The sequence below is a fragment of the Megascapheus bottae genome, chromosome 15, assembly GCF_031878675.1.
Source record: "Megascapheus bottae isolate mThoBot1 chromosome 15, mThoBot2.hap1, whole genome shotgun sequence".
NCBI lineage: Eukaryota > Metazoa > Chordata > Mammalia > Rodentia > Geomyidae > Megascapheus > Megascapheus bottae.
In genome coordinates this window covers 4459421-4484144 of record NC_143523.1, presented here as the reverse complement: position 1 = coordinate 4484144, position 24724 = coordinate 4459421, and the positions used below count along the sequence as shown (strand labels likewise).

The following is a 24724-nucleotide window of genomic DNA, read 5'->3' as shown; positions in this document are numbered from 1 at the left end:
TCATTCCAGACTGTCATGATTGTTTTAGTTTTATTGCCTTTTTCGGTAGACAGAAGTACTAGGGATTGAACTCAAGGCCCGTTTTCTAGAAGTTAATTAGAGCTAAGAGTCTCAGATCCTTTTGTGCCCCAGCTGGCTTTGAACCTTGATCCTCAGATCTCAGATTCCTAAATAGCTAGGATTACAGGCGTGAGCTGCTGCTCCTGCTAAAACACAATTCTTTTGATCTCTGCCTCCTAAGAAGCTAGTATTATAGACATGTATGAACTATCACATTTGCCTCACTTTATTGTCTTAATTGATAATATATAAAGCATTAAAATTCTTACATTATCAAACTATCACCTATACAACTTATTTCCTCTTTTTCCTGACCACAAGAATACAGACAATGGGACTTACTGGAATTTCAAATCATTAGACAATATATTGAGTACTAACTTTTAGCAGCTTTTCTTGACTCTTCAATTCTCAGTCATTTTTTTTTAATTTCAGCAGCTAGCAGGAAAAGGTAGAAAACACTCCTTGGAGAGCAAGGGAGAGGAAGGAAATGTCAGCAATCCAGAATCACATTTATTGCTTTGGTAGGAGGAAATGGCTAGAAAGATGCATGTGTGTGTGTGCCTGGCTTTCAACTTTTGGCTGTTCTACCAATAGTTATAAATTTGGTGTATGTCAGCCTAGTTTCATGCATACATTTCCTCATTGCAGTCTAAACTGATATAAGCATTAAAGCATGTTTGGAATTACTGAACTTTTCATGACTTTCTTTAAGATGAATATAATATCTGATGGTATATATTGCCAAACCTTTCCACCACTGCCAAACCTTTAGGTTGCTTCTAGTTCTTCTGAGAATAGGAATGAGCATCTTTAAGTACTGAGTTGTTTTCCTTCTACCGAATTCTTTCTTCCCAATAGTCTACCCAACCACCGGTAATATTCCGTTTCAGTATAAGAATTGTAAAGTCATTTACATTTTAATGATGTTAAAGATTTCTCAGTGTGTTTGCCCGTCATGTCTGTTTCATCCTGTGACCACTGATAGATCATGCACAGTGGTAATAGTCTTACCAATTTGCATGGTACTTTTTTGATGACAAAAATCATGGCTGTCATTCATTAGACTTGGTGGCCCCCAGGTCAAGGACAATATGGCATTTATCTGATTCTGATGGATTGTGACACATGACTAGTTCACAGCATGAGCTCAACCAATATTTGCCAAGAATGAATGAAGTCATATCTGTTTCGAGCATGCTTCTCCCTACATTGCCACCATCTGTGCCTTGTGCTTGGAAGAAACTAATAAATGTTGATTGCTTATTATGATAATGATGACACACGGTATATTTATTTTTAGTGGCATCTGCCATGAGTAAGAGTCCCTAACTTGGTTGTTGCAGTCTAGCCATCTTACGGATTGTGAGGTATATTTTAGAAGGAGTTATTCCGCTTATTCTAGGGATTAATAAAATCCTCTAAATGATCAGTGCAGAATCAATGTGCAAATGTGCGGTCATCGGTCCACAGCTCCTCGTGCTCGGTAGGCATTTCACAGCTCAGCAATACCAAAGGCAGGACACCGGATCCCCTTGACTGGGAACACGGGGCCCCCACCTTTCTACCCTCCCTGCCTCAGGCCCACCTCTCACTGGCTCACCTCCAGGAACTTCAACTCCACCTCCTCCTGGGCCACCCCTCCCATGGTCTAGCTGGGATGCTCCATCTCTATTTCCAGCCAACTTGGCATGAAATATTAGAAGCGTGGGCAAGGGGTGGGGCTGGCTCTTACACTTCACCTCTGATCACATCCCTGTCCCCTCGGCACAGCAGCTACCCAGCGTTCATTGCTAATGAACACCCATGGCTGAAACGAGGGACTGAAACATCCCTCCAGCTTGGTAGACTGTCAGCCGATGTAGGATGCATGGAACACCTGCCACCTCAGAAAGCGTCCCAACCCCAAGTGGCATTTGTGCTCGAGCTGAGAAACCCCACTTCCTGAAATCCTCCCCAATAACTTCCACTCCTGTTCGCTTTGCCCAACACTTCCCCCAGAACTAGAGACGTGACAGGGAGACTGGACTGTCTCCCACTCACTAGACCAGCCACAATGGTCCTGATGCGGCCGAGGGCCTCCGCGCTCTCAGAGCCAGTCCCACCACAGTCAGAAAGGCTCACATGCTCCCACTATGAGGGGAGAAAAAACCCTCAATGACCCCTCAGATCCCTGCTTGACATAAAATTATTCCATTTACATGTGAAATCACATATTTTCATACATACTTCTCATTGACATAAATTAAGTAGTACTATTGGAAAGCCCCACATGCAGCATTAACAATATAATTTGATTTTAAAGTGTTCTGTGCAAGTGGCCTCCACACGACACAGGGAGGTGAAAGAGAACAGCACAACCCCTTAACTCAGCACCCTGCCGGGTTCACCTACAGCCAGATGTCACTGCAGACTCCAGGACTCTTACTTTTAAACACAGCATGCCCTCCCTTGCTCAAAACCTTCCCTAACTCCCCATGGTATGAGTGGCCCCCCTCCTCTCCTCGGGGAATCAAGTTCACCACTACCTTCTTCACTGGCTCCAGGACGGCCTCTGAGCTGACATGCCCGAGTCCTGGGCATGCTGGCTTCAAGGGTTGGACCTCTCCACACTCTGCACAGGCCCCGCCCTCCCTCACTCGGGTCTTCTGATGCCTCCTTCTCCAAGAGTTCTTCCCTGACCACCTCTGTGAGGCGGTGTACCCCAGCCCAGGCCATCCACACATTTCATTGTCCTTTACGGAGCTCACTACCCGAGCAACTACATCCTCATGGTCTGTCTCTATGGGTGAGGCAGCGATTTCACAAGAGGTTCAAGTTTTATCTTTTGAGCCTTCACCAAGGCTTGAACTCAAAGTCTCTTCCTCTGGCTTGTTTTTCCTTTCACTTACAACTAGCGATCTACTATACAAGCTATACTTACAGTCAAGCTTTCGTACAATTAATTGAGATCGAGTCCTGTGAGTTTTTCTCTGCCTGGACTGACTTCAGACAACAATTCTTAGATGTCAGCCTCTTCAATAGATAGGAGTACAGTACAGGTGAGAGCTACCAGTTCCCAGTATGGGATGGTTTTTTATTGTTCAAGGCTATAGTCCTAAGTCCCTGAATACTTTATAGGTATTTAATTTTTAGAGATGTGTGTGTGTGGTGCCAGAGTTTGAACTCTGGTATACTTGCAATGTTAAGCAAGTATTCTACCTCTGATCCACACCTCTAGCCCTTTTGGAGAACTAGGTACACATGAGTTAGCCTCAGTCCTCCTGTTTTATGCTTCCTGCTGTAGCTGTGATTGCAATAGCATACAACCACACCCAGCTTCTTCCTCTTTCTACGTTAATCTTTAAATAGTTGTACAAAAGAGTTGCCATTTTATAAAGCTTCCTTTTAGAAGGAGTCTTCTGGACTTTCTGCCCAGGCTGGCTCGGAACTACAATCCTCCTAATCTCAGCCCCCACATAACTGACAGGCATGACACACTGGTACCTGGCTTATTAAATAGATTTGAATAAATACCCTCATGATTGTGTTGGGGTTTCTATTCCCATAATGCAAAGCCACAAGAAACTTGGCCCACCAGCTCAGCAAGTACGTTCTGAAAAACACTCATACTCTATGTTTGTGAGTGCAGGCCCTACAGGATGATTACAAGATAATACAACATGGTCTGGTGTGGTGTGCGTGTGTGTGTGTGTGTGTGTGTGTGTGTGTGTGTGTGTGATGGTTTCCATTATGAGGTTTCATCAGGAACTGCCTCTGGCTAACATAAGCCAGTGGGATTTAAGGAGCGCACAGAATTACCAAGAAGACTGAGAACAGACTGGCACCTGGCAGGTGCTAAGTGGGCTCCTGGGAGTGACTCTGTATAGTTAGGAGTAGTTTCCTAGCCAAGCAGACAGGCAGGAGGACACAGAGCCAGGAGGCAGGCCATGGCTATTTTGACTTTCTGTTTCCCAGGCCAGGGTCAGTGTCCTGGGACATTGTATCCACAGGTCGCTTTTTATACTTGCACCAAGTGAGCAGGGTAGGAAGAAGGGAGACTTAGAGAAAAATATGCTTATGGACCCTTTGCACATCCATAGGAGGGACCAAGGCCCACAAGAATTCCCATTAGGCTGCTGGCTGTGAGTTGAGGTGGCCCTAGAAAGAATGTTGCTAGTGGGAAAGGGAGAGTGATTTGAAACGTCAGGACCGAGCGAATACAGCTTGAGGCCTGAAGTAGACTGGCTTTGTTTCTTTCATTGTCCACTGAACTTTTATTACCATCTCTCATTCCTGGAATGGGTGGTCTTGAGTCTAGAAGCTTTGAAGAGAATGCTGATTCCTGTGTAACATGTGAGAAGGACCCTTGTGCAGTCAGGTGAGAATAGTGTGCAGTCAGAAGCGTGCAGGAGTGAGGGTGGGGCGGGGCAGGGTGAGGCAGGGCGGGGCGGGCCCTCACCTCCCACCCCTTCCCCATCCTAACAGCAGCCCTGTGCATCCCTCAGCTTAGGCAAATTCTGGAGACCAGTTGCTGCTTCCTGATTGTATCTCTGTTGTGCCAAGGAGACCATTCAGCTCCAGGACCCACAGCATCCTGAACAAGAAGTAGAGGCAGAGGTCACCTGGATGTCCTGGATAGGACATAGAGGCAGGGGTCAAAGGCTGGTGAATTGCTGTCTAGAAACTTCCATTAAGCTCAAGATTGCCGAATGTTGGAGGTCACTTCTGAACCTGTGTGTGTGAAAGACTCACTACTGTGCTGACAGAGCCTCTGGCTGCTTCAGATGTGTTCTTCCAATGCACGCAGGGATTACTGCATCTTTGATATCACAATTAAAATGGATCAGTGAGAGAAATAATGATTGATCCCGCAACTATTGTGCTTAACTGTTGGAAGTGCTGAAATAGGCCTTGAGCAGAAATTCTGAATCACGGGGATCGATAACCCGAGCTATCTCTGACCTATCACTGCGGATGTCCTGAGAAGGCTGCAATGGACAATTAAAGAAACAGGGCTGGCTTTAAAAGTGCTCCACCAGGGTCATGGAAGCTTAATTTTTACCTGAAAGTGCTAACTCTCCTTGGGGCTGCAAAACATTTACATTCTTCTGGCCTACAAGGATATTTCCATGCAGCAGGCACGTTGGCAGCAGGTGACAGAGGCCATTCTGCTAAATTTGATTAAGCCCTCGAAGCTAGGCTGGCCCTACATGAATGGTGATGTTTTAAGAGAATAACGGAAATAGCTGGCTATTTTAGTTTCTCAGGAATGATTCCACCACGGCAGGCTTCATGCAGGACTATGAAAACTGTTCTGGGCTCCCTACTGGAGACATCACAAAGGAACAACACTGGGTTCACTGAGAGGAAGATGGTTGGGGGGAGGGGAGGTGGGCACCAAGGAAAAGAATTCCTGCTTATCTCCTGCTGGTTCATGCCTCTAGTTCAGAAGTCATTGCAGAGCTGGTGACATTTTGTTTTATTCTGTTCTGGTTTTAAGCTGAGGCATGAGTACAGGGAGACCCATCATGAGAGAAAACTCACTTCCAGTTCCCCTTGGCACTGAAAGTCTGATCGATCAGGAAAGGCTAATAGGCAAGGTATGTACTTTCACTTCCTGTGGGCCCCAGCAAAGGAAACCCAGGTACCAGCTGACCAGAAGACACTCTGTTCCTAGTACCTAGTTTATTTCTCAATGTGCCGAAGCAGTTTTCTTTGAATATCTGCTTGCTTTCTTTGTCAAAAATAGTATATGTCTCTTGGGAAGAGGCATAAAATGATTCCCAATAAGTGTATCCTTACCATAAAGACAGGGCCATTGGAGCCACACTTGAAACTCAAGTCAGCAAGGAGCCTCGGCTTCCAGCGCCTCCAGAATGGACCCTCGCTGTTCTGCGGCTTCATTTTCTTGTCAGCCAACTCTGATAAGGAAGTCTCTAGACATCTCTTTGGCTTTGAGATTCTTACAGTCATGAAATGCCCTTTTGTCATGGGGAAATGGCACAATAAATTATTTGTGTACTCTGCAGAGCCAAAGCCAGCACCCACTAGATGTGAGATGGATGGACGGAGGCAAGGGTGGCTCTGGGTGGCTGGGATGTTGACTTTGTTGTTGTTTTGTGGGTTTTCCACAAATAAAGAACTGAAAAAGCCTCTGTTTGAGGTTTATTGCCACTGGGGACAGAAGATAGAGTCCAAGGACTGATGGCGGTCTTTCTGGAGGTCAGCCTGAAGGACATCCATGCGTTCCATCGGCTCTGCCTCTCCGCAGTTAGAGGCGGTCAATAAGTAATTTCAAGTTGATTTTGCCAAGTGGACAGTTCTGAACTCTGGCAATTACCCTCCTGACTTGTGCACCACCAGAATGCCTGCCTGACCTTCCTCCAGACCCTACAAATTCTCTGCAGGCCAGGTTACCTGCCTGCCATTTACTCTCCACTTTCTACATGGACAGAATGACCTGGAGACCCACAGGAGAGGGCCTCTGGGCTGTGAGTGTTCTGTTCTACTCAACACTAGGTTAACTTGTGCCTCTCTTTACTCTCCCTGCTGCCCAACTGCTGTGTAGACAGTCATTTTCCCTGACCTGTGGCAGCTGGCTTCAGAGGACACTTCTGCCTGGCCTTTCTGGAAGAATCAAGGGTCTGAAAAGAACTCCTTGTGCCGCTGCCAATGGACCAATTTAAATTCCAAACACAAGCCAGTGTTCCCTACAACGATGTCCTCATCAGGACTGGAGGGCAAGCGGCAGTGTCTAAATGTGACATTTCAGGTCGTAACTGCTCATGAAGGCTGAAGGCTGGTTTCCGCAGCGTTAATCCACCAGCACTGACCCCTTCGCGCATTAATTGTGGAGGGTGAAAACTTTCATGATGGCTGCTTCTTAAGTGCTAATTCCATCTTCTTGGGCAAGAAGCACAGCTTATCCTGCCTACTGCAGTGACGCAGGCAAACTCCCTCTGGCAAGGCTTTGTCCTGAGCAGCCTCCAGTGGCCACCATCTAAGGAAGGGAAACAGCTGGCTGGTGGCCGAAACCTTGAGTCCAAGTCCCATACCTAACACACCTCTATTACCAAGAAATGTCTCCCCGGGAGGAAATGGCACATGTGGACAGCAAGAGCAGAGGATGGCGCTTCCAGCTGCCTGGCAGACCAGACATCTGAAGGGATCTATTCTCTACATGATGACTTGAAAGGGGGAAAGTTTTCAAAGTAATTTTTAAATTCTGCATATTTTAAAGTTTAGTTAAACTTCTCAGAAAAAAAAAGAAGGATGCTCACAAGGGATTTGCAGATAAGTAAAATGTTTCTCAATACTATGGATTCACTGAGGATACAACTTCCCTTCCCATTTGTAAATGCGTATCCATACTCTGTTCCCAGCAAAGACAGGAGCCATCAACACTAGAAAGGGCTGGCCAGGGGTGGAACGTGGCAAAGCCGGCTTGATAAATGTCAGTTACAAGGCTGGTGCTGGGCTCTACAGGCCCTAAAGGCTGACCGTGAACTTCCCTGCAGCCCTAACTTCTCTGTCTTTTCCAGCATTAACTGGATTGTTCCCATTTTTTTTTCCTCTTAAAATACAGATCATGTCTACCATATTTGAGGCTCTGTGCCAGCATGACTTCACTTTGTCATGCCAGTGTTTGTGACAAGGAAGCAGAGTCAGAGAGTTCATTCCCAGTGCCCTTGCACTTTGCCAGCCCATACCAAACACTGACCAGACGCTCTACTCCTTAAGTAAGTCCTGAGAGTGAATGAATACTCCAGGAATGGCGCTGAGTGGGTTGGAGAGGGGAGGCAGAATGGAAGAAGGATGATTGTTTACTCGATTTCTGTCTACTTTGAATCATTAGAATACAAACTTCAAGATGGCAGTGTCCCTGAATGCCCTGTAAAGTGCTGAATACTCATCCTGGCTCTTGGCACTTAGTAAATGCTCAGCAAAGGGGGAGCCACCACCTTTGTGCCTTATCCACCCCTACCATCTACATTTTGAGACCTCCTGAACCTCAGGAACAGTGAGGGACCGAAATCAAGGACTGGCAGAATAAACACCAAGCAGCCAAGGTACAAGCGGCAATGAGAGGATGAAAGATTCACAAAAGAAATACAGCCTCACCAAGTAAGCGAAGGACTTCTGTCACAAAAAATCATACAGTTTTGAAGAAAGAAATTGAAGGAGACATTAGAAAGTGAAAAGACCTCCCAGCCCATTCCTGGATTGGCAGAATTAGTATGGTGAAAATGGCCACGCTGCCTGGGGCAGTCTACAAATTCAGTGCTATAGCCATCAAAACACCAATGTCTCTTCACAGAGATAGAACAAACAATCCAAAAATTCATATGAAACCACAAGAGGCTCTGAGTGGCAAAAGCAATCCTGGGCAAAAAAAAAATAAATAAAGTAGTGCTGAGGAATAATGATTTCAGACTGCAGACTTTACTACAGAACAAAGTAATGAGAACAGCTTTATACTGTCACAAAATCAGACTTGAGGGCCAAAGGAACAGAAGAGGACCTAGAAATAACCCAACAGATCTGTAACTATGTAATATTTGACAAGGGAGCCAAAAACGTAGGATAGATGGAAGACAACCTCTTCAATAAATGGTGCTGGAAAAACTGTATATCCACAAGCAAAAATACTAATATTGGGTCCCTATCTGTTACCCTGTATTAATATCAAGTCAAAATGGATCAAAGACCTCAATGTAAGACCTGAGACCTTGAAAATACTACAGGAAGGAGTAGGACAAACACTAAAACTTCTTAGCATAGGCAGGAACTTTCTGAGCAAAGTTTCAGGGATTCATCAAAGAACTGACAAATGGCATTGCATTAAATTAAGGAGCTTCTGCACAGAAAGCTCCTTAACATAGTTAACAATCTCAAAGGATGGCAATAGGCAACCACGTCAAATAGAGACTTCTCAGAAGAAATCAAAACAGCCAGTAGACACATGAAAACATGCTCAGTGTCTCTGGCCATAAAAGAAATGCAAATCAAAACGCCACTGAAATTCCAAACAATAACTGACTCTGTAATGGACGTGAGGGAACCCTCCTCCACTGCTGGCGGGACTGTAAACTTTTTCAACCTTTCTGGAAAGCAAGAAACTCCACATAGAACTACTCTATGACCCAGCACTTCCACTCCTGGATAGTGATTCGAAAGATCACAAGCTAGGATACAATTAATTCTTCTGTACAATCACGTTAACTGCTGTACTATTCATCATAGCCAAGATATGGAATCAGCCAGATGTCTCTCAATTGATGAATGGATCAAGAATATATATACACACTAGAATTTTCCTCATCCATTAGGAAGAATGACATTATATCGTTTGCAAAGAAATAGATGGACCTGGAAACAAATTACATTAAGTGAAGTAAGTCAGGCCCAGAGAAATAATAAAGGGCATACATTTTCACTTGTATGTGGACACCGGAACTAATTTATAAACATACAAATAAACACATAGAAAGTTGTGTGCTAGTGTACACAAATATATTAACCCAAGTATATTATTTGTGGAGGCAAATTCAAATGGTTTTATTTCTTAGGAAAGAATAAATCATAATCCAATAAAAATGAGTAGCAAGGAACTAGCACTTGAAACGTGTGGGGTGGGGGGCAAGAGGAGGAAGTGGACAAAAGAAGACAGGAAGAGAAGAAGAATGCGATCATGATATTCAATGCATGTTCTACAAAAGTAAGGAAAGGGTGGGATTGGGTGGGATAGGAGACAACAATGAAAAGGGTGAGGCTGAACAACATGCAATCCACAGTATAAACTGACTTGTTGAATCAACTTTACGACTCCTTTATTATTTAAAGATGATAAAGTAATAAGGTTGTTTTACAAAGAGCCACAAGGCACCGCGCCTTCTACAGAACATGGGCTGTGTCACCATGGAGGTGGAGAAGTGAAAAGACAGGTGTGTCAGGGACAGACATTGGCCTCTTTCATGCAACTGAAGATACCCCACAAAGCACCCAGCGGCCGCATCCCAAGACTCAAACTGGAAATGCCGGGAAGATGTCAAGGATGACCTTACAGCAGCACTGTGGCTCTAGATCTCCAAGCCAGCGGTCTCACAGAGGCACAGGCCTCCCTGATCTTGCTCTCTGTGCTGCCAGGCTATCCAGCAGGTCCTAAAGCCATGCGGGTATCGCGCTGCTGTGACAGACGTGATGCTCTTCAGAACATACCAGGCATGGGTGTCCTGTGCACTCAACAAACCCCGGAGAAGGTCTTGAGGCACAAACCAGAACTTCCCTGCATGACACGAGCAAATTCAGAGCCCCATAGGTTCTTGGACTTTTCAAAACCTCAATATCTTTATCTTTCAGTACAAGCTTCCTTGTGAGGAAATTGCAGAAAATAGCACAAATCTTTAGGATGTCCAGTGAGTATCTGGGTGTGAGGTTGGTCCCAGAAAATGCAGGCTACTATATGGTAGATAGATGAACTCCATCAGGAAGCAGGGCCCATTTTCTCTTCTGTGGACTGCTGCTTTAACCTAGATGTGCAATTACACATTCCTCTTTCTGCTCCTGGCCTGGCCTTTACTTTGAAGTGTTTTCAGACCAGCTGGATTGAGCCAAGACTTCCCCCTAGATGACAGTTTGCTGGTCCCAAACCTATGAGCAGAACCCTACCAACGTCATCCCACCTGGCCTGGAGAGTTGTGAAAATGATCGATGTTCCATAAACTCACCGAGAACTGGAGCTGTGTTGGCTTCTGTCTTTCTTGTGGGTTGTTAACTGAACTCCATGGCTCTCTAGGTAACAAGTCCTTCCCCTCCCCCTGGGTCCTCTGGTGTACAAGGACCTCCCAATAACTTAACAGCCTGGTCTGATTCTGATGCCTGCTCCCATCTTTCAGATATACCCCTCCTACCCTCCCCATGTGCTGAAACCCTTCCTGGATGTCCCTGGCTTGCCAGCTTCACAGACATTCCATCATGAAGTAACGTGGAGAGGAGCCACAGGACATTCCAGCCCCTGTGATTCCCTGAGCAGGCCTGGCAGCAGAGCTGTAGACACCAGAGAGACACCAGCCTCCTGCTGGCCTTCAGAGGACAGGCCATGGTACAGAACTGCTCCGTGCTGCAGGCCGGCCTGGCCAGTGTGGTCAAGGTCAGTGACACAGCGAACCACTGCAGAGCCCCTGGCCAGGAAGATGCAGGGAAGGAAGCTCTGCAGTAAGCTGGGGGAAGAGCAGAGCCTTTCTGGGCCAAGGATTGAGGGGTGACAAGGAGGGAAGGCATGGGGCCAGCTGGGCTCAGAATGACAGTGTAAGTCGATGTTACGTTACATGCACTGCCGACTGTGAGGAAGCTCTGGGCCTTTGATCTCTACCTGCCACCCTCCTAGCCTCTTGACTATAGCACATAAGCAGCTGTAGGCATCTGTATGTTTCAATCAGGTGAGAAGACTGGCATTCTACATGCTAATGATCCGTGGTTCAAGTCAGTCGTGAATCATCAAATAAGCACACAGCAAGCTATCGTGGGTCTCAAAGGTCAGGTCTGTTGTCTAAATCACAGAAGGAGCAGTGGGTAAATTGAGATTTCTCACACACACACACACACACACACACACACACACACACACACACACGCGAGCCTGTGGCCCCGCATGTCTCTGAGAGCAGGGACATTACCCTTGGCCCTCTTCCCAGATTTCATCCTGACACAGCCTCTGGGAGGGAGTCCCTGCTCTGTCCATCTGACTCTTCCAAGTTGCCTAGGAACAGCTTTAGCCTGTCCTCCACCTCCAGGCAGCCTATCTGGATCTTTGATCACTTTCATAGATTATCTCTTAAATCCCATAAAAAGAACAAATCAAACGTAAGCACATGCGAGGCGTTAGAGAATGCCACATTCAGAGGTGAGTGCAGAGCTGGCCTCCTGCCAACACCGGTTTGAGTAATCTAAAAGAAACTAGAGGCTGAGGGTTATTAAAGCTAAGCTATTTAATCCCGGAAGAGGAAGTGTATTTTAAAAGCACAGGTCTATTAGTCTGCACTGTTGCTCCATCCCATCTTCCAGTTAAAACCCCTAGCACATTTCTACTTCCTCTTCATCGTGTGAAGGGGGCGGGGGAGGGGGGCCCAGCTCTCTACCCATGAGGAGCCAGAGTGCCAGCTTGAGCTTGAGACATTAAGTCAATCACATTCACCAGAGCCATTCACTAAAGTGACTCAGGATTTAGGAAATGGAGTTCGGGTCAATAAGGAACTAGTATTGTCTCTGAGCTCCCATGGCTGCCTATGGTGAAAATCTACCCACTCCACAGGGCTCCAGGTTAATGATGGGAAATCTCCATGCTCAAAGAGAAAGCTATCAATTTTTATCCAAGTGGCTCATCCTCTCCTGGAGTCCCTCCAGTCTTGCGGTGCTCCTTCTAGAGCTCAATTCTTGAGGATTCCTGGGCCTCAGGGAGACAGCCTGCTTGGGCCCACGCTTCCTGTCTTCCTGTTGCTGGAACCCTATCTGCTTTCATCAGTTTTATTAATTTGTTTCCCCTATGAATCCACTTTAAGAAAGACTTCATTTAAAAATAACACCACTAATCTAGGAAAATAGCCCCCTTTGAGCTGTGCTTATTACCCTCAGTAGCCAACCAAGTTTGCCAAAAGAAATGACAACAAACAAAAACAAAATAAAACAACAACACAAACCCTGAAACTTCCCAGTTGAACCTTAACAGAATATAGGAGCCTGGCCCTTCACACAGAGATCAGATGTAGTATTATCAAATACCAGCCTGAGGGGAGAACGTTCTGCAAAGTTTTATATCATAAAATCTCCTCACATGTCCACAGTAGGCAAGAGACATGAAACCAAGGCTCTTTCAAGAATCATGCTGAACAGGTTGCCAGAGCTTCTCGTGCTTAAACCCAGGACTACTGCCAGTCCTGGGACGAAGGACTCCTTGCATCCTCTTGGAAATTGACGGAAGTCTCTGGTCACCATCACAACCTGTCGCTTCTTATGAGATCTCTTGTAGCCAGACACAGACTACCCTGTCTATTGTGTCTCCTCACCATGAGTGATGGGAAACTCATTTCTGAAAATCAAATAAGAAAAATTCCTTCAAAAGAATTGTATGGTTTTATGACCATCCTGGTCTGATACCAGGGTGTCAAGAAAGCAGTGGAAGCCATAGGTATGGAAGGGCAGGATGAATGGCTGGGTTTTATCTGGCAGTTACTTTGCTCAGTGCCCTAGACCCTTGTCACCTCTGGCTCTGTTTCAGTTCAGTAGCCTGATAAATAATTCCTTTTGTTCTGGGAAGCCAGACATTAATATGAGCATGATATGAAATACCACAATAACCTCAATGAATGCATTTCATTCTGTGTGTTGCTTTCAGTATATGTTGCTTTTGAGGCCAGCTAGCAAATGCAACTACAACAATGCCACTCATGAACCAGTCTACATGTTCCAGACCTTATTAGAACTGGGATGACAGGGCTGGCTGAATCGGGGAAGGGAGGGAGAAGAGCAAGGCAGGAGTGAAGGTGGCTCAGAGCAGAACAGAAAACAGAGAAAAGACATGCCCAGCATCTCTCCCTGCCATCTCAAGCCTTTTGATGCTATCCTGGGTGATGAGCCTGTTTTCCCACCCCCGCCCCCAGCCTGAGACTCAAATGACATGGCTCCTCCTGCCTCTTATCAGCCAGCTCGTGCCAGAGCTGTCCATTGAACAGCTGGGCTTGGAACTGGGGCTAGCAAACAAGACCTGATAGGACCTATGTTCTGAAACTCACGGTCTGTGCGGCGGAGCAGATGGTTATCCAGTGCAGACAAACATCAAATCCTGACTCTCACACCCTGTACAGGAGGGGCGTGACTGGCTGTAGGACTGAGTGGCCCAGAGTCCTGTTTTGGCTTTCGCATCTCTGTTCTTGGTCCTTCTCTCCAGTAGAGAACTATTGCTAAAGCAGAGCAGTAGAGTCCATCTGAGACTTCAGGAAGATCTCCTGTCTAAGCCCCCTGGCAAGGAGCTATTGCTACTCAGCACAACATCCAAGCTCCCTAGTGACATTTCCCCAGGCCATGTTCCTTCCCATGGAAGTGCAATGCTGATGCCATCTTGCAGATGTGCGATTACTTGGGCTTGGGTTTGCCATGCACCGGTTGCCCAACCTGGCAGCCCTGGTGAGGCAGAATGGCTCACACACTTTGACAGGGAAGAGTGCCAAACTTCTTACTCTGACCATGTAGCATGAGATATAGGGACCCTCAACCACCTCATGCCCACCCCCCATCTGATTCCATGGTTAACTCCCATACCACCAGTATATTTAAAGCAGGACCAAGCTTGCACGGCTTGGAAAGGAAGTAGTAAAAGCTGCTGGATACAATTCTGTCTGACATGAAGCCACATGGATAGGAATCTGCAGCTGAGCTCTTTGCATAGTGCATGATTTAACCATTAACTAATTAGTTTTTAAATTTGACTATGCAAAGAAGAAGCTAGAGCCAGAAACTCACCTGGGAGGGAAGGGAGGAAGTTGCTCAATGCACGACTTATAGGTAATTGCAGCAAAACGGAGTTGTGGCCAACAGCCACTGGCAGAATCCAGGAGAGGATGTGGCTATCACGTAGCTCTGGAGATAAGGGTGGCTTGGTCTGTTTGTCTCCAATAATGTTGTCCTTCAGTAGCTTCAAATAAGTTTACACATGCCTCTCCATACTGGCAGGAAGACAGAGGGACTGTGCTTCATTCTCCGTTCTCAGAAAGGTGAAGCTTGTCTTCTCTGCCTACAGTGCAGAGTAGCAGGGACGGCTGAAGGGATGGGGATATCCACAGATCTGAAGCAGTCACCCAGGGGTGGTTTCTACAGGGGAGGCTGAGGGAAGATGCACAAGCCTCTTCACTGAAGCCAAGCACATATTTTCTCTGCCAGTCTCTGGACCATTGCTTTATGATCCAATATTTGGCCCTGCTCTATGGGCTAGTTTGGGGAAGTCAAAGGAACCCTGACCCTGGAATGGAGCCAAGGAGCTATTTTGTACAAAAGATACCATTCAATTTATTGAACAGCCGCACACTGGTACCTGAACCGAGTATCAGAGCCTTGAGGAAAACAAAGTTGGTCCTTATCCTCCGAGCCCACAGCCTTGAAGGCAAGGAAGACAAGTCAGCCAGGTAGAATAAGCAATGATACACACAAACTGCTCTGGGGTGGCCAGGATGGGGCTGAATCCGACGAAGATGCTGGCAAAAGGATGGGGCTAATCACAGAAATACAGAGGAATGAGTCAGATGGAGAGAGGAGGCTGGTGCAGGGCAATGCTCATGATGCAATGTAATTGGAGGGAAATCTAGGAGAAAGGGCTGAGAGTGAAGAGCTCTCAGTCATCTTCAGGTTATACTGTGTCCTCTAAGGATCACTGTGGGTTTTAACCAGAGAAGCTTTGACTAAAGACAGACTTATAAATTGTCCAACAGATGAACTCTCCCTGTAGCCAGAAAAGAATCTGTAAAAAAAAAAAAAGTGACTTAAAGGAAGAATGATCAAAATGGATTAAAAAAAAAAAACTACACAGTCAACTTCAGTAACTAGAATCATCATAAAGTCAAAGCTTTAGAAAAATCCAACAGACACCCCCGGCGCTTCTATTCCTGTCTTTACAGAAGCTACATTTACAAATGACTTTCTTCAGTAGGTGATCTACTGAAGAAAACAGAACAATGCTCCTCAAAGAAGGACTGAGGCCTACGTTTGATTCAAGGGAACGGTTTGACTCATAACTAACAAAATTAAAACTATTGTTAGGAAGACAGCAAATCTCTGTTCTTGTAAAAGCTGGAATAAAGCAACAATTATCCTCTGGGTTTAAGTGAAATATAATGTCTCTATTCCTCTCATCCATCACAACCCACCCTTTGAAAACTGCCAGTTGGAAAGGTCGGGCTTAATTGATCAGGAAGAAGAGAATTTCCTGCCATCCTGTCTTCCTTTATAAGCCAAGACAATCACTAATTTAAAATTCCAGATGACCTTCTTCAATTTCCATATGTATGTGTCCTGTCTGCTAACTGGTTTCACCCAGAAGTGGCCTGAGGAGGCACCTGATTCTCCATAATCCCCTTCCAGCAGCCTTCCCTGCAGAAGGGTAGTGAGGATGTATGGTGAAGATGGAAATTCTTATAATATGCAGAATTACAATATGCAGAGTTTGAAAAGGACTGTCTACCTTCCTCTGATTTCAAAAGCAGATATGACTTTGAGTAGAAATTGCCATCTTTCCTAGTTACTTTTTCTCCTTTCATGTTCTGGTACTATTAATCACTGAAATTTTATCTGAGCCAACAGATTTCAAAGGCCTTGCCAAGAGGACAATTTAACCAGAAGAAGTCAGCTCCCCACCCTCTCCAGCCTGGAATTTCTATAGACCTAGACAGCAAACTGGCCTTGTGCAAACGAAGGAAGTAGAAATGAGAATCCCCAGCCCACAGGCCCTTTAAACTTCCTGCCCAAATACTAGGAGCCTGGCTAGGACTCAGCTGCAGCAGATCTACCTTCCTAACAGAACTGAACTCCAGGGTCCCTGTGAGGAGAGGAGATGGGAGAATCCTAGATCAGCCAAGTCTAAGGAGAGCTAAGAAATGAGGAAGAGGAAGGACTGGTCCAAAGATGAAATGCAACTGCTAGCTTGGGAGAGGCTTTCTTTTGGAAAACAAACCACCCACAGAGGCTTAGTCACCGTTCCCAGAACAACCGTCATCTTCCTACTCAGGCCTGTGTGTCTTTGGGTTCACAGGCTTACCCTTTTCCCAGACCCACATTCTCTTCCTGCAGTAGTCACAGCTGCTCTCATGGTTTCTCACATGGCACATTCACCGATGTATAATAGCCTTCTCAAGACATGTAGCTCTGCTTGCTTTTTATTCTTTTTCTTGCCATTTCTGGAGCTTGAACTCAGGACCTGGGTGTTATCCCTGACATGCTTGTGCTCAAGGCAAGTGATCTTCCACTTGAGCCATAGTGCCACTTCCAACCTTTTCTGAGTCATTTATTGGAGATAAGTCTTAGGGACTTTTCTGCCCAGGCTGGCTTCAAACTGCGATCCTCAGATCTCAGCCTCCAGAGTAGCTAGGATTACAGATATAAATAACAGGTACCTAGCTTAGGAGTTTCTCTAAACACTCCCTGCTTTTTGAATTCCCAGGGCAGATGTCACTGTCCAATCCTTTACATTTAGGACACTATCTGTGCCAACCCTTGACCCCGGTACCTCTACATCCTGGACTCCTGATCCCTGAGGAGGAGAATCAAACACAAGAATAGGCTTGGCAAAAAAGCTACAGGAAGACACCTCAGCATTCCCTCCCAAGCTGGATTCTCAGGGCCCATTTTTACCTGGGATGTCAGCCTGGCCCACAGTGTCTTGTGCAGTGGCTTGTGGGGTCAGGTTCCCTGCTGGCCAGGCCTTTACCATGTTGGGTCTGTGAAAGTGAATGTCTAATAGGTGGCCTTGCCTCCTTAGTAGAGACAATTGAATCTGAACAGAGCCAGCTGTCCTTACAACCATTTCCATATGGCCTATGATGATGAGTTTTGGGTCTTTGTGAGCCAGAATTTGGCCTAAAACTCTGCTCTTGGGTTCTCAAAGCCACCGATGGGCTAAGATTGGCTTTACTCCTGCATTCCGACCTTCTTGTGAGTTTGGAACAGAGACTGCTTGACTTGAAAACTCACCTGGAGATTTAGATGCTACTGGAAGTGTTGAGACCAAGAGCCTTCGAGGGAGGATTAACCTGAGGGCGGCAGTCCTGCGAGTGGGGGAGTGAAAGCGCCAGTCCTCTCAGGAGCTGGTCAGTCAGGGCGGAAGTGGGTGGCTTAGTATGTCAGGGTGGTTACCTGGCTTACAAAGTCGTTTCCGGCCCCTCTCTCCCATGCCACGCAATGCCCTCTGCCATGCTGCAAGTCGACAAGAAGTCCTCACCAGATGCAGCGTCTCCAAAACTTTGTGCCAAATAAACTTCCCTGGCTTATAATTTACGCTGTCAGTGGAACTCTGTTAATAGCAGCAGAAGACAAATGAAGATGGGGAAGCAAGTTCCTGATCCAAGTTCCTTGTGTTTTTCTGGAGGAGAAATGTGGAGCGCTGCAGGGAGAGAGGCCCAGCCGAGCTCAAGGTCATCGTGGTAGAAAGGATGGGACAGGACTCCAGGCTGACCACACGCAGTCAGTTTCACTAAACCACATCCTGGAGATAATTCTGCCAGGCTGGTTCAGGAAGAAACCCTCTGTGCATGAGAGCTGGCCCAGACCCTCTCCTCTCACCTTAGGTGTCATCTTCTCCTAAGCATCCATCCATCAAAGCCATCACCCAGCCCCTCCTCAGCTCTCCAGCTGCCCTTCCGTGTTCACAGCTGAGCTTAGCACTGTGGAGGCCTCATCCCCCTCCCAGCTGCAGTAACGCGACACAGAGTCTGTCTTTTTATTTCTAAGGAAGGCTCAGTGCACATGGGAACAGATGGAACAATCTCAAAGGAAGACACCCAGAACAGAACAGGGCGTAGTAGAAAGTCAATCCCATGGAAAGGCGATGCCCACTCAGGTGTAACTATACTAGAACTCGGAGCTTGCGGACTCCCTCGTGGTCTCAGTCGAAATTAGCCCTCTGACAATAAACACAGACTTCAAAAAGAAAGCCAGGAAATAAGTCTCCATCTCCACCCACAGCGGCTGGGCCCATTTCCTGCAGCCTAAACCGCCAAGCTCCAGCCTCGGGCCAGCACACGCTGGTTCCTGTATCATCAAGCTGTTCAGCAGTGCAAGGCTCAATTAGGCCCATCCTGGGATGAACTGATCATAAGCCAAAAAGTGCCAAGATATATACTTAGGAGCTCCCAGGTCCAACAGCTCTCACGGCCAGCCGGACTCTTTCCCTGGGCTTCAGGTGGCCAGCTGCATCCCCTTGGGCCTGCCCTTTGCCATCCAGGCAAAAGCACCTTCCATGGGGTCAGGCTGGCACCACTGGCAACTTCTGGCCTAGTGTTTGAGAGGATCCACCCTAAATATCTGCCACTGTTCAAGGAGAGGCTATCGACCATGCTCCAGGGGCTTCCAAGGACAAAAGCTTCTTTCCAATACTATTTTCAGCATTTTAAAAATCAGCATACATGCATAGGACAAGGAGGTTCATTGTGATAGCGCCACAGATGTTTTCCATGTCCTTTGAACAAGTCCTCCCTCTCGTTAGATTCCCATTCTTCTCTTTTTAAAACAGCACTTGACGTGTTCCCGTAGGCCATCTCCACATATATGTGCAGTCCACTCTGCTCCTCTTCACCCCTGGTCCCACCTCCCCCCCCCTTCCTTCTGATGATGCCAGCCTTCCAGACCATCCCTCGGTTTGGTCTTGGGTTGACTATATTGATTATGGAAAGAAACACAGGTACTGAATATTTTCTTTCCTTCCTTTTTTATTTTTTCGCTTGTCCTAGGGCTTGAACTCAGGGCCTGAGCCCTGTCCTTAGGCTTGTTCTTCAAGGCTAGAGCTCTACCACTTGAGCCCCAGCACCAATTCTGTCTTTTCTGTGTATGTGGTACTGAGGACTCGAACCCTGGTCTTTGTGCATGCTAGGCAAGCACTCTCCCACTAGGCCAAACTCCTGGCCAGTACTGAATGTCTTGTATAAAGGAAAGTGTTAGAAGAAAATGAAGAGGAAGACTATAAACATATGTATACACACACATACACATGGAAAAACACACATACATTATGCATATGTGTTCATATACACATACATTTTTATCCACACTAGATCACTGGCCACATATTACACATCAAACAAAATGAGGATTAAAAAAATCTGCTACATTGAAACATTCTTTTAGCATTTGTTTTTGCTGGAGCCACTGAATTGAACATTCTCTTCACTTAGTCTTATTACAGTACTGTCAGAAAGTGTGACTTAAATCCACATGATTTCTAACAGGAAGAAGGTGTGTGTGGGGGGGGAGGTGTGGGTCTTGCTTGCACATAATTTATGTTAACAAACTTATCAAAGATCTGAACTGTAACCATCTCACCTGCTGTTTTTATAGCTTCGTGGCTATGAACTGAAGCCTCCTAAAGAATGATGTATGGGTGCACGGCTTCCACACCTACACTGAAATTGCACCTGCTCTCTCCTGAGAATATTGTCTATTTTTCCTATCGCACATTCCTGAGGGAACAGTCGGGCTGCTTGGTTGCAGCCATTCTGCACCTGGGGTCACCACAGCTCCACAAACCTCGTCTGAGCAACCAACCTCCCTTTGTCATAGTTTGCTTTTTCAGAGCCTGCCGGCTGCGGGTTTCGAAATTCAAATCAGCCTCCAATCTTGATGGAACCTCTTAGCTAGCATCTCATGTTTAGAGGGAAACGAGGCTCCAATGTACATTTCATTATAATGAAAGTAGAGAGGCAGAGAGAGAACGAATGAAGGAATGAATGAATGAATGAACTTTAAAAGCTCAGTTCTTTACCTGCATTCAAAAGACTTTCATTTCGTTCCCAGGCGGAGGGATCTTTGGGGGATGATAAAAGCCGACTGTGGATCTGAAAAATAAGCAGAAACCATTCTCAGTTTTATGTTTTCACTTGCCTGATACATAATCTTCAATAATGTACCTTATTTTTTTTTAAAAAACAAACAACAAAGAACAACAGGACCATGCATAGACTGCCTGCTTTCTTCCAGGAAAGAACTAGGGAGTTGCTGAATGCATAGCTCCATTTTCCCCAATATACTGCTAGGCTACAGCACTCTTTCTTAACAGGGCTTTAATAGGCCACAGCCCAGGAGAGAAACAATGGAAACCTCCAAATTCTATGGGGCCAGCTTCCATTGCACCTTTCCACTGCCCCCCTTCACATCCAAAGCCCTATTTGATGGGTTGTGTTAAAGTCGTGGTGATAGATCTCACAGCTGCTACTGCACAGAGGATTTAAATTCTCTTCTAACCTCACATCTACATCCTGCCACTGTTTTCTTTCCTGAAAAGTGATTGTGTGTTAGCTAGTGTTTCTTGTGACTGATCTGCTCTGAGTCCTAGCAAGGGACAAATGAAGGGACAGTAGCTTGATGTAAGCATTGCCAGATAGAGCTAACTAGCCAGATAATAGCCCTGAGCAGTCATAACAGCAGTGATTTTTTTAGAACTTACTGGGCAGAGCTGCAGGACCCTGGGTCTGACTTTGTTGTAGAATCTGGTTGGGGACCTGACTCCATCTTATCTCCTCCCGCTATGACCTTAGCCAGTTCCTCCACTGGGATCTTGGCTTCTCAGCCACCATAAAGAAGCTGGTGGCAGTGGGCCTTTCTCATAGTCATGATGAGATGACACTGCGGAATGTAGAGCTCGGGACTGGCTCTGGTGACAGCTCCGTGACAGTCAGCATGTAGGATCAATAATCCTGAGCAGAGGGGCCTGGTTGGGGTGAGGGAACAGCAATGCGGCTAACTACCGGCTTCTCTGGATCTCAGCCCCATCTGTGTCCACTGCACTTCTTCTCTTATACCCCGTAATGTCTGGGGAAGGCTGACTTCTCCCTGAGTCAGGGTCATCATTTGACACCTCTCCCCTGCCCCTCCTCTGCTCCCTGCAAAGGGTTGCCTGGAGGCTGGCAGTCCAGAGCAGGAAGTGAACACAAGGAAGTTTTGCTCAGAAATGACCTGAGGACCCGAACGAGAGCCAAGCAAGCGTGAGCCCAGGTTAGGACAGGCTCGAGAGGGGCTGCGCAGGGGGTAAGGCCACAGGGTATGGCATCCGAGGGCTGAAGGAGATGTGGGCAGACCTGACTGGAGGAGGATTGTAATTATCATCACAGCTCAGAGCATCACCACCTGCAGCTTTGCAGAATAAACCTTTGCCTCCTGGCAGAGCAACCAACTTGCCCACCTACGTGACGACAGCAGAGTACTTCTGCCTGCATTTATTTTATTTTTATCGGGCTTTAAAAGCTAATTCCTGAAACTTAATTGCTCATGGTTTATCCATTTATCAATATTTACTGAATTCTCAGTTCTAGGTCTTCTCCCTCCCACCAGCACTGTGATGGGCTGGAACTGACCTATTAGATTTGATTCTTCGATCTACTAACAAAACCCACAGCAGAATTGATGTTGGCTGATTACGCTTTCCTCCCTCCCTTACTCCCTCTTTCCCTCCCCCTCCCTTCCTTCCCTCCTTCCTGTGCTTTTGGTTATTTTTGTTTGTTTCTTTGTTTGTTTTTATTGTATGTTATTGTCAGGATAATGTATAGTGGGGTTACAGTTACATCCATCATGTAGTGGGTACTTAATTTCTTGAACCTTGATAGCTTTTCTCATATTTTTGTCCCCTTTTGCCTCCCCCTCTCTATCCCAATTATCTTGCTTTCCCCCTTCTCTTCTCTATTTCAAATAAACAAATAAACAGTATACCAGGTAACAAAGTCAGATATAGTAACCACATGAGATTAACCATAAGTGGAAAAAAAAGAGAAAAGAAATAACTTCACATAGTACATTAAGAACAACAATCACAAAGACAAACCTCTTGTTTCCATAACCTAAAGTTCATTTCATTTAGTCTCATCCTGTATGAACATATGGACATAGGTTTTGAGGTATTGTGATCCCTTGGTAGGAAAATCCCTTCCTGTGCTTTTGAAATGATCAGAAACTTATCATGTGAGCTACTCAAGAGGCTGAGATCTGAGGATCACAATTCAAAACCATCCTGGGCAAAAAAGTCCATGAGACTCTTTTGTGCAATTAACCCAGAAAACTGGAAGTAGAGCTGTAGTTCAAAGTATTAGAGGAGTAACCTTCATATGAAAAACTCAAGGACAGATCCCAGGCCCTGAGTTTTCAAAGCCCCATCATCAACCTCTCCCCTCCCCTCCCCACCCCACCTCCCCCAAAAAAAACAGAAACCGTTGCATATACTTTGTTTTTTCCTGGAAATACTATTTGGGAAACAAGATGGATGGATGAACAGATACATAAGAGAGTGAATGAAAGAGTGAATAAATGAATACAAACGCCTCTTGTCCCAGGAGCACCTGCACACATCCCTAAGAAGCGCATCTCCCATCTTTTTGGGGATCTTGGACTGGATTATCTATGAACCCAGCCACGTCCTCCTCGGCATGCACACCTGTGCCAGGCTCCTCTTACTTAAAACAAGAAGACTCCCCACCAGGCACTTCAGAGACTCGTCCATATCCTCTCCAGGGCCCCAAACCCTACGGGGTCTCTGCACCTGCTCACTCTCGCCAGCCTCTAGCTTGCCAAGGTGTGTGCTGAGCCACCTGGCTGGGGGCTGCTGGGCTCCAGCGTCCAATCAGCTGCCATCTCCAACATGTGGTCTCTACCAGAGGCCCCTCTGGCTGCCTGTCCTCAAGTCTCCCCTCCTGTCCTCTTCCCTCCCAAGGCCTTGGCGGCTGACGCCTGTGAATGCCAGCCTCTCACTCTCATCCCAGCAGCACCCCCCCTTCACCTCATCACCACTGACAATGCCCCAAAGCAAACCCAGTCATGTTGTTCCTAGCTGATGCCTGGTGGGGTGTTTTCAACTCATTGATCATCCAACGAAGGCCCTTGCTCAGAGCTGGTCACCATCTCAACGTGTCAGTGCGTGGGCACTCTGTGTGCTCAGCCCCACCCATTTTGACAAAGCACACAACCCAGACTGAAACAGGTGCAGCAGCACTGCACTGGAGATTATTTGCTGAATGACTGGGGAGCTTGGGGCATCTCTGAGCGGGGGCGAGGGGCACCATGTACTCAGCTGTGGGTTCACACAGGGAGATTTCTGCTGCGCTGTGAGAGCTTTCACTGGTGAGCGGATCAGCCAGGTTGCACCTCATAACTCTGTTTTTACCAAGTTTACCATGTAGTATATCCATAGTTATTGGTTTGTTTTCCAGTTCCCCCACTGGAATGCAATCCCCACAGTAAAGTTTCTTTGTTTATTGCTCTTTTATAACATCTAGAACAGCCCCGGGCTCATAACATGGCCTTGAGAATTCACAGGGAAGAGTGAAGCAGTGTGGCCTGTGGGATCACATGCTAGGCCTCCTGACTCCCCGTTCCCTCAGCAGGAAGCATCATAGGGGCCCCTGTGACCCCCATGCCTGAAAAATACTTTATTTAAAAAGCTATTATGGGGGCTGGGAGTTTGGCCTAGTGGTAGAGTGCTTGCCTAGCATGCATGAAGACCCAGATTTGATTCCTCGGTACCACATACATAGAAAAAAGCCAGAAGTGGTGCTGAGGCTCAAGTGGTAGAGCTCTAGCCTTGAGAAAGTCCAAGGACAGGTCTCAGGCCTTGAGTTCAAGCCCAGGACTGGCAAAAAAAAAAGCTATTATGAAAATGAATGGCAAGAACTTACAAAAACAAATACAACTTGTTTGATTATTTAGAGTCTGAGAAATTTTCTGTCTTTTCTGCTGGAGAGTGCCACCAAACTGATCTCCACAAATCCAATGTGTGTCCTTCCATGCAGCCTTCTTGGGGCCCATGGTAAGTCCACCCTCTGATCTGCACTGTGGTACCAGGCTTCTTGCTCCACAACGCTGGGAGTTTCCCTCCCCTTCTCTCCCTTCCCCTTCTCCTTCCTGCTCTTCCCCTCTCTTCTCTCCCCTCCTGTGGTGGTGTGTCCTATGG

The 24724-nt window shown here is 46.4% G+C and overlaps 1 protein-coding gene across 4 annotated transcripts in view; it reads right to left on the bottom strand.

The window, feature by feature from the left end:
• C15H10orf90 (chromosome 15 C10orf90 homolog) overlaps window positions 1-24724 on the bottom strand; it is a 184812-nt gene that overhangs the window by 146581 nt on the left and 13507 nt on the right. For 3 of the 4 annotated variants that reach the window (XM_090345616.1, XM_090345613.1, XM_090345614.1), the window contains exon 2: window positions 20555-20627. In XM_090345616.1, coding sequence (XP_090201742.1) covers window positions 20555-20627 — 73 coding nt within the window. Of the gene's footprint in view, window positions 1-14556; window positions 14622-20554; window positions 20628-24724 lie in introns of those variants that run through there. The other variant, XM_090345618.1, reaches the window with a different exon arrangement.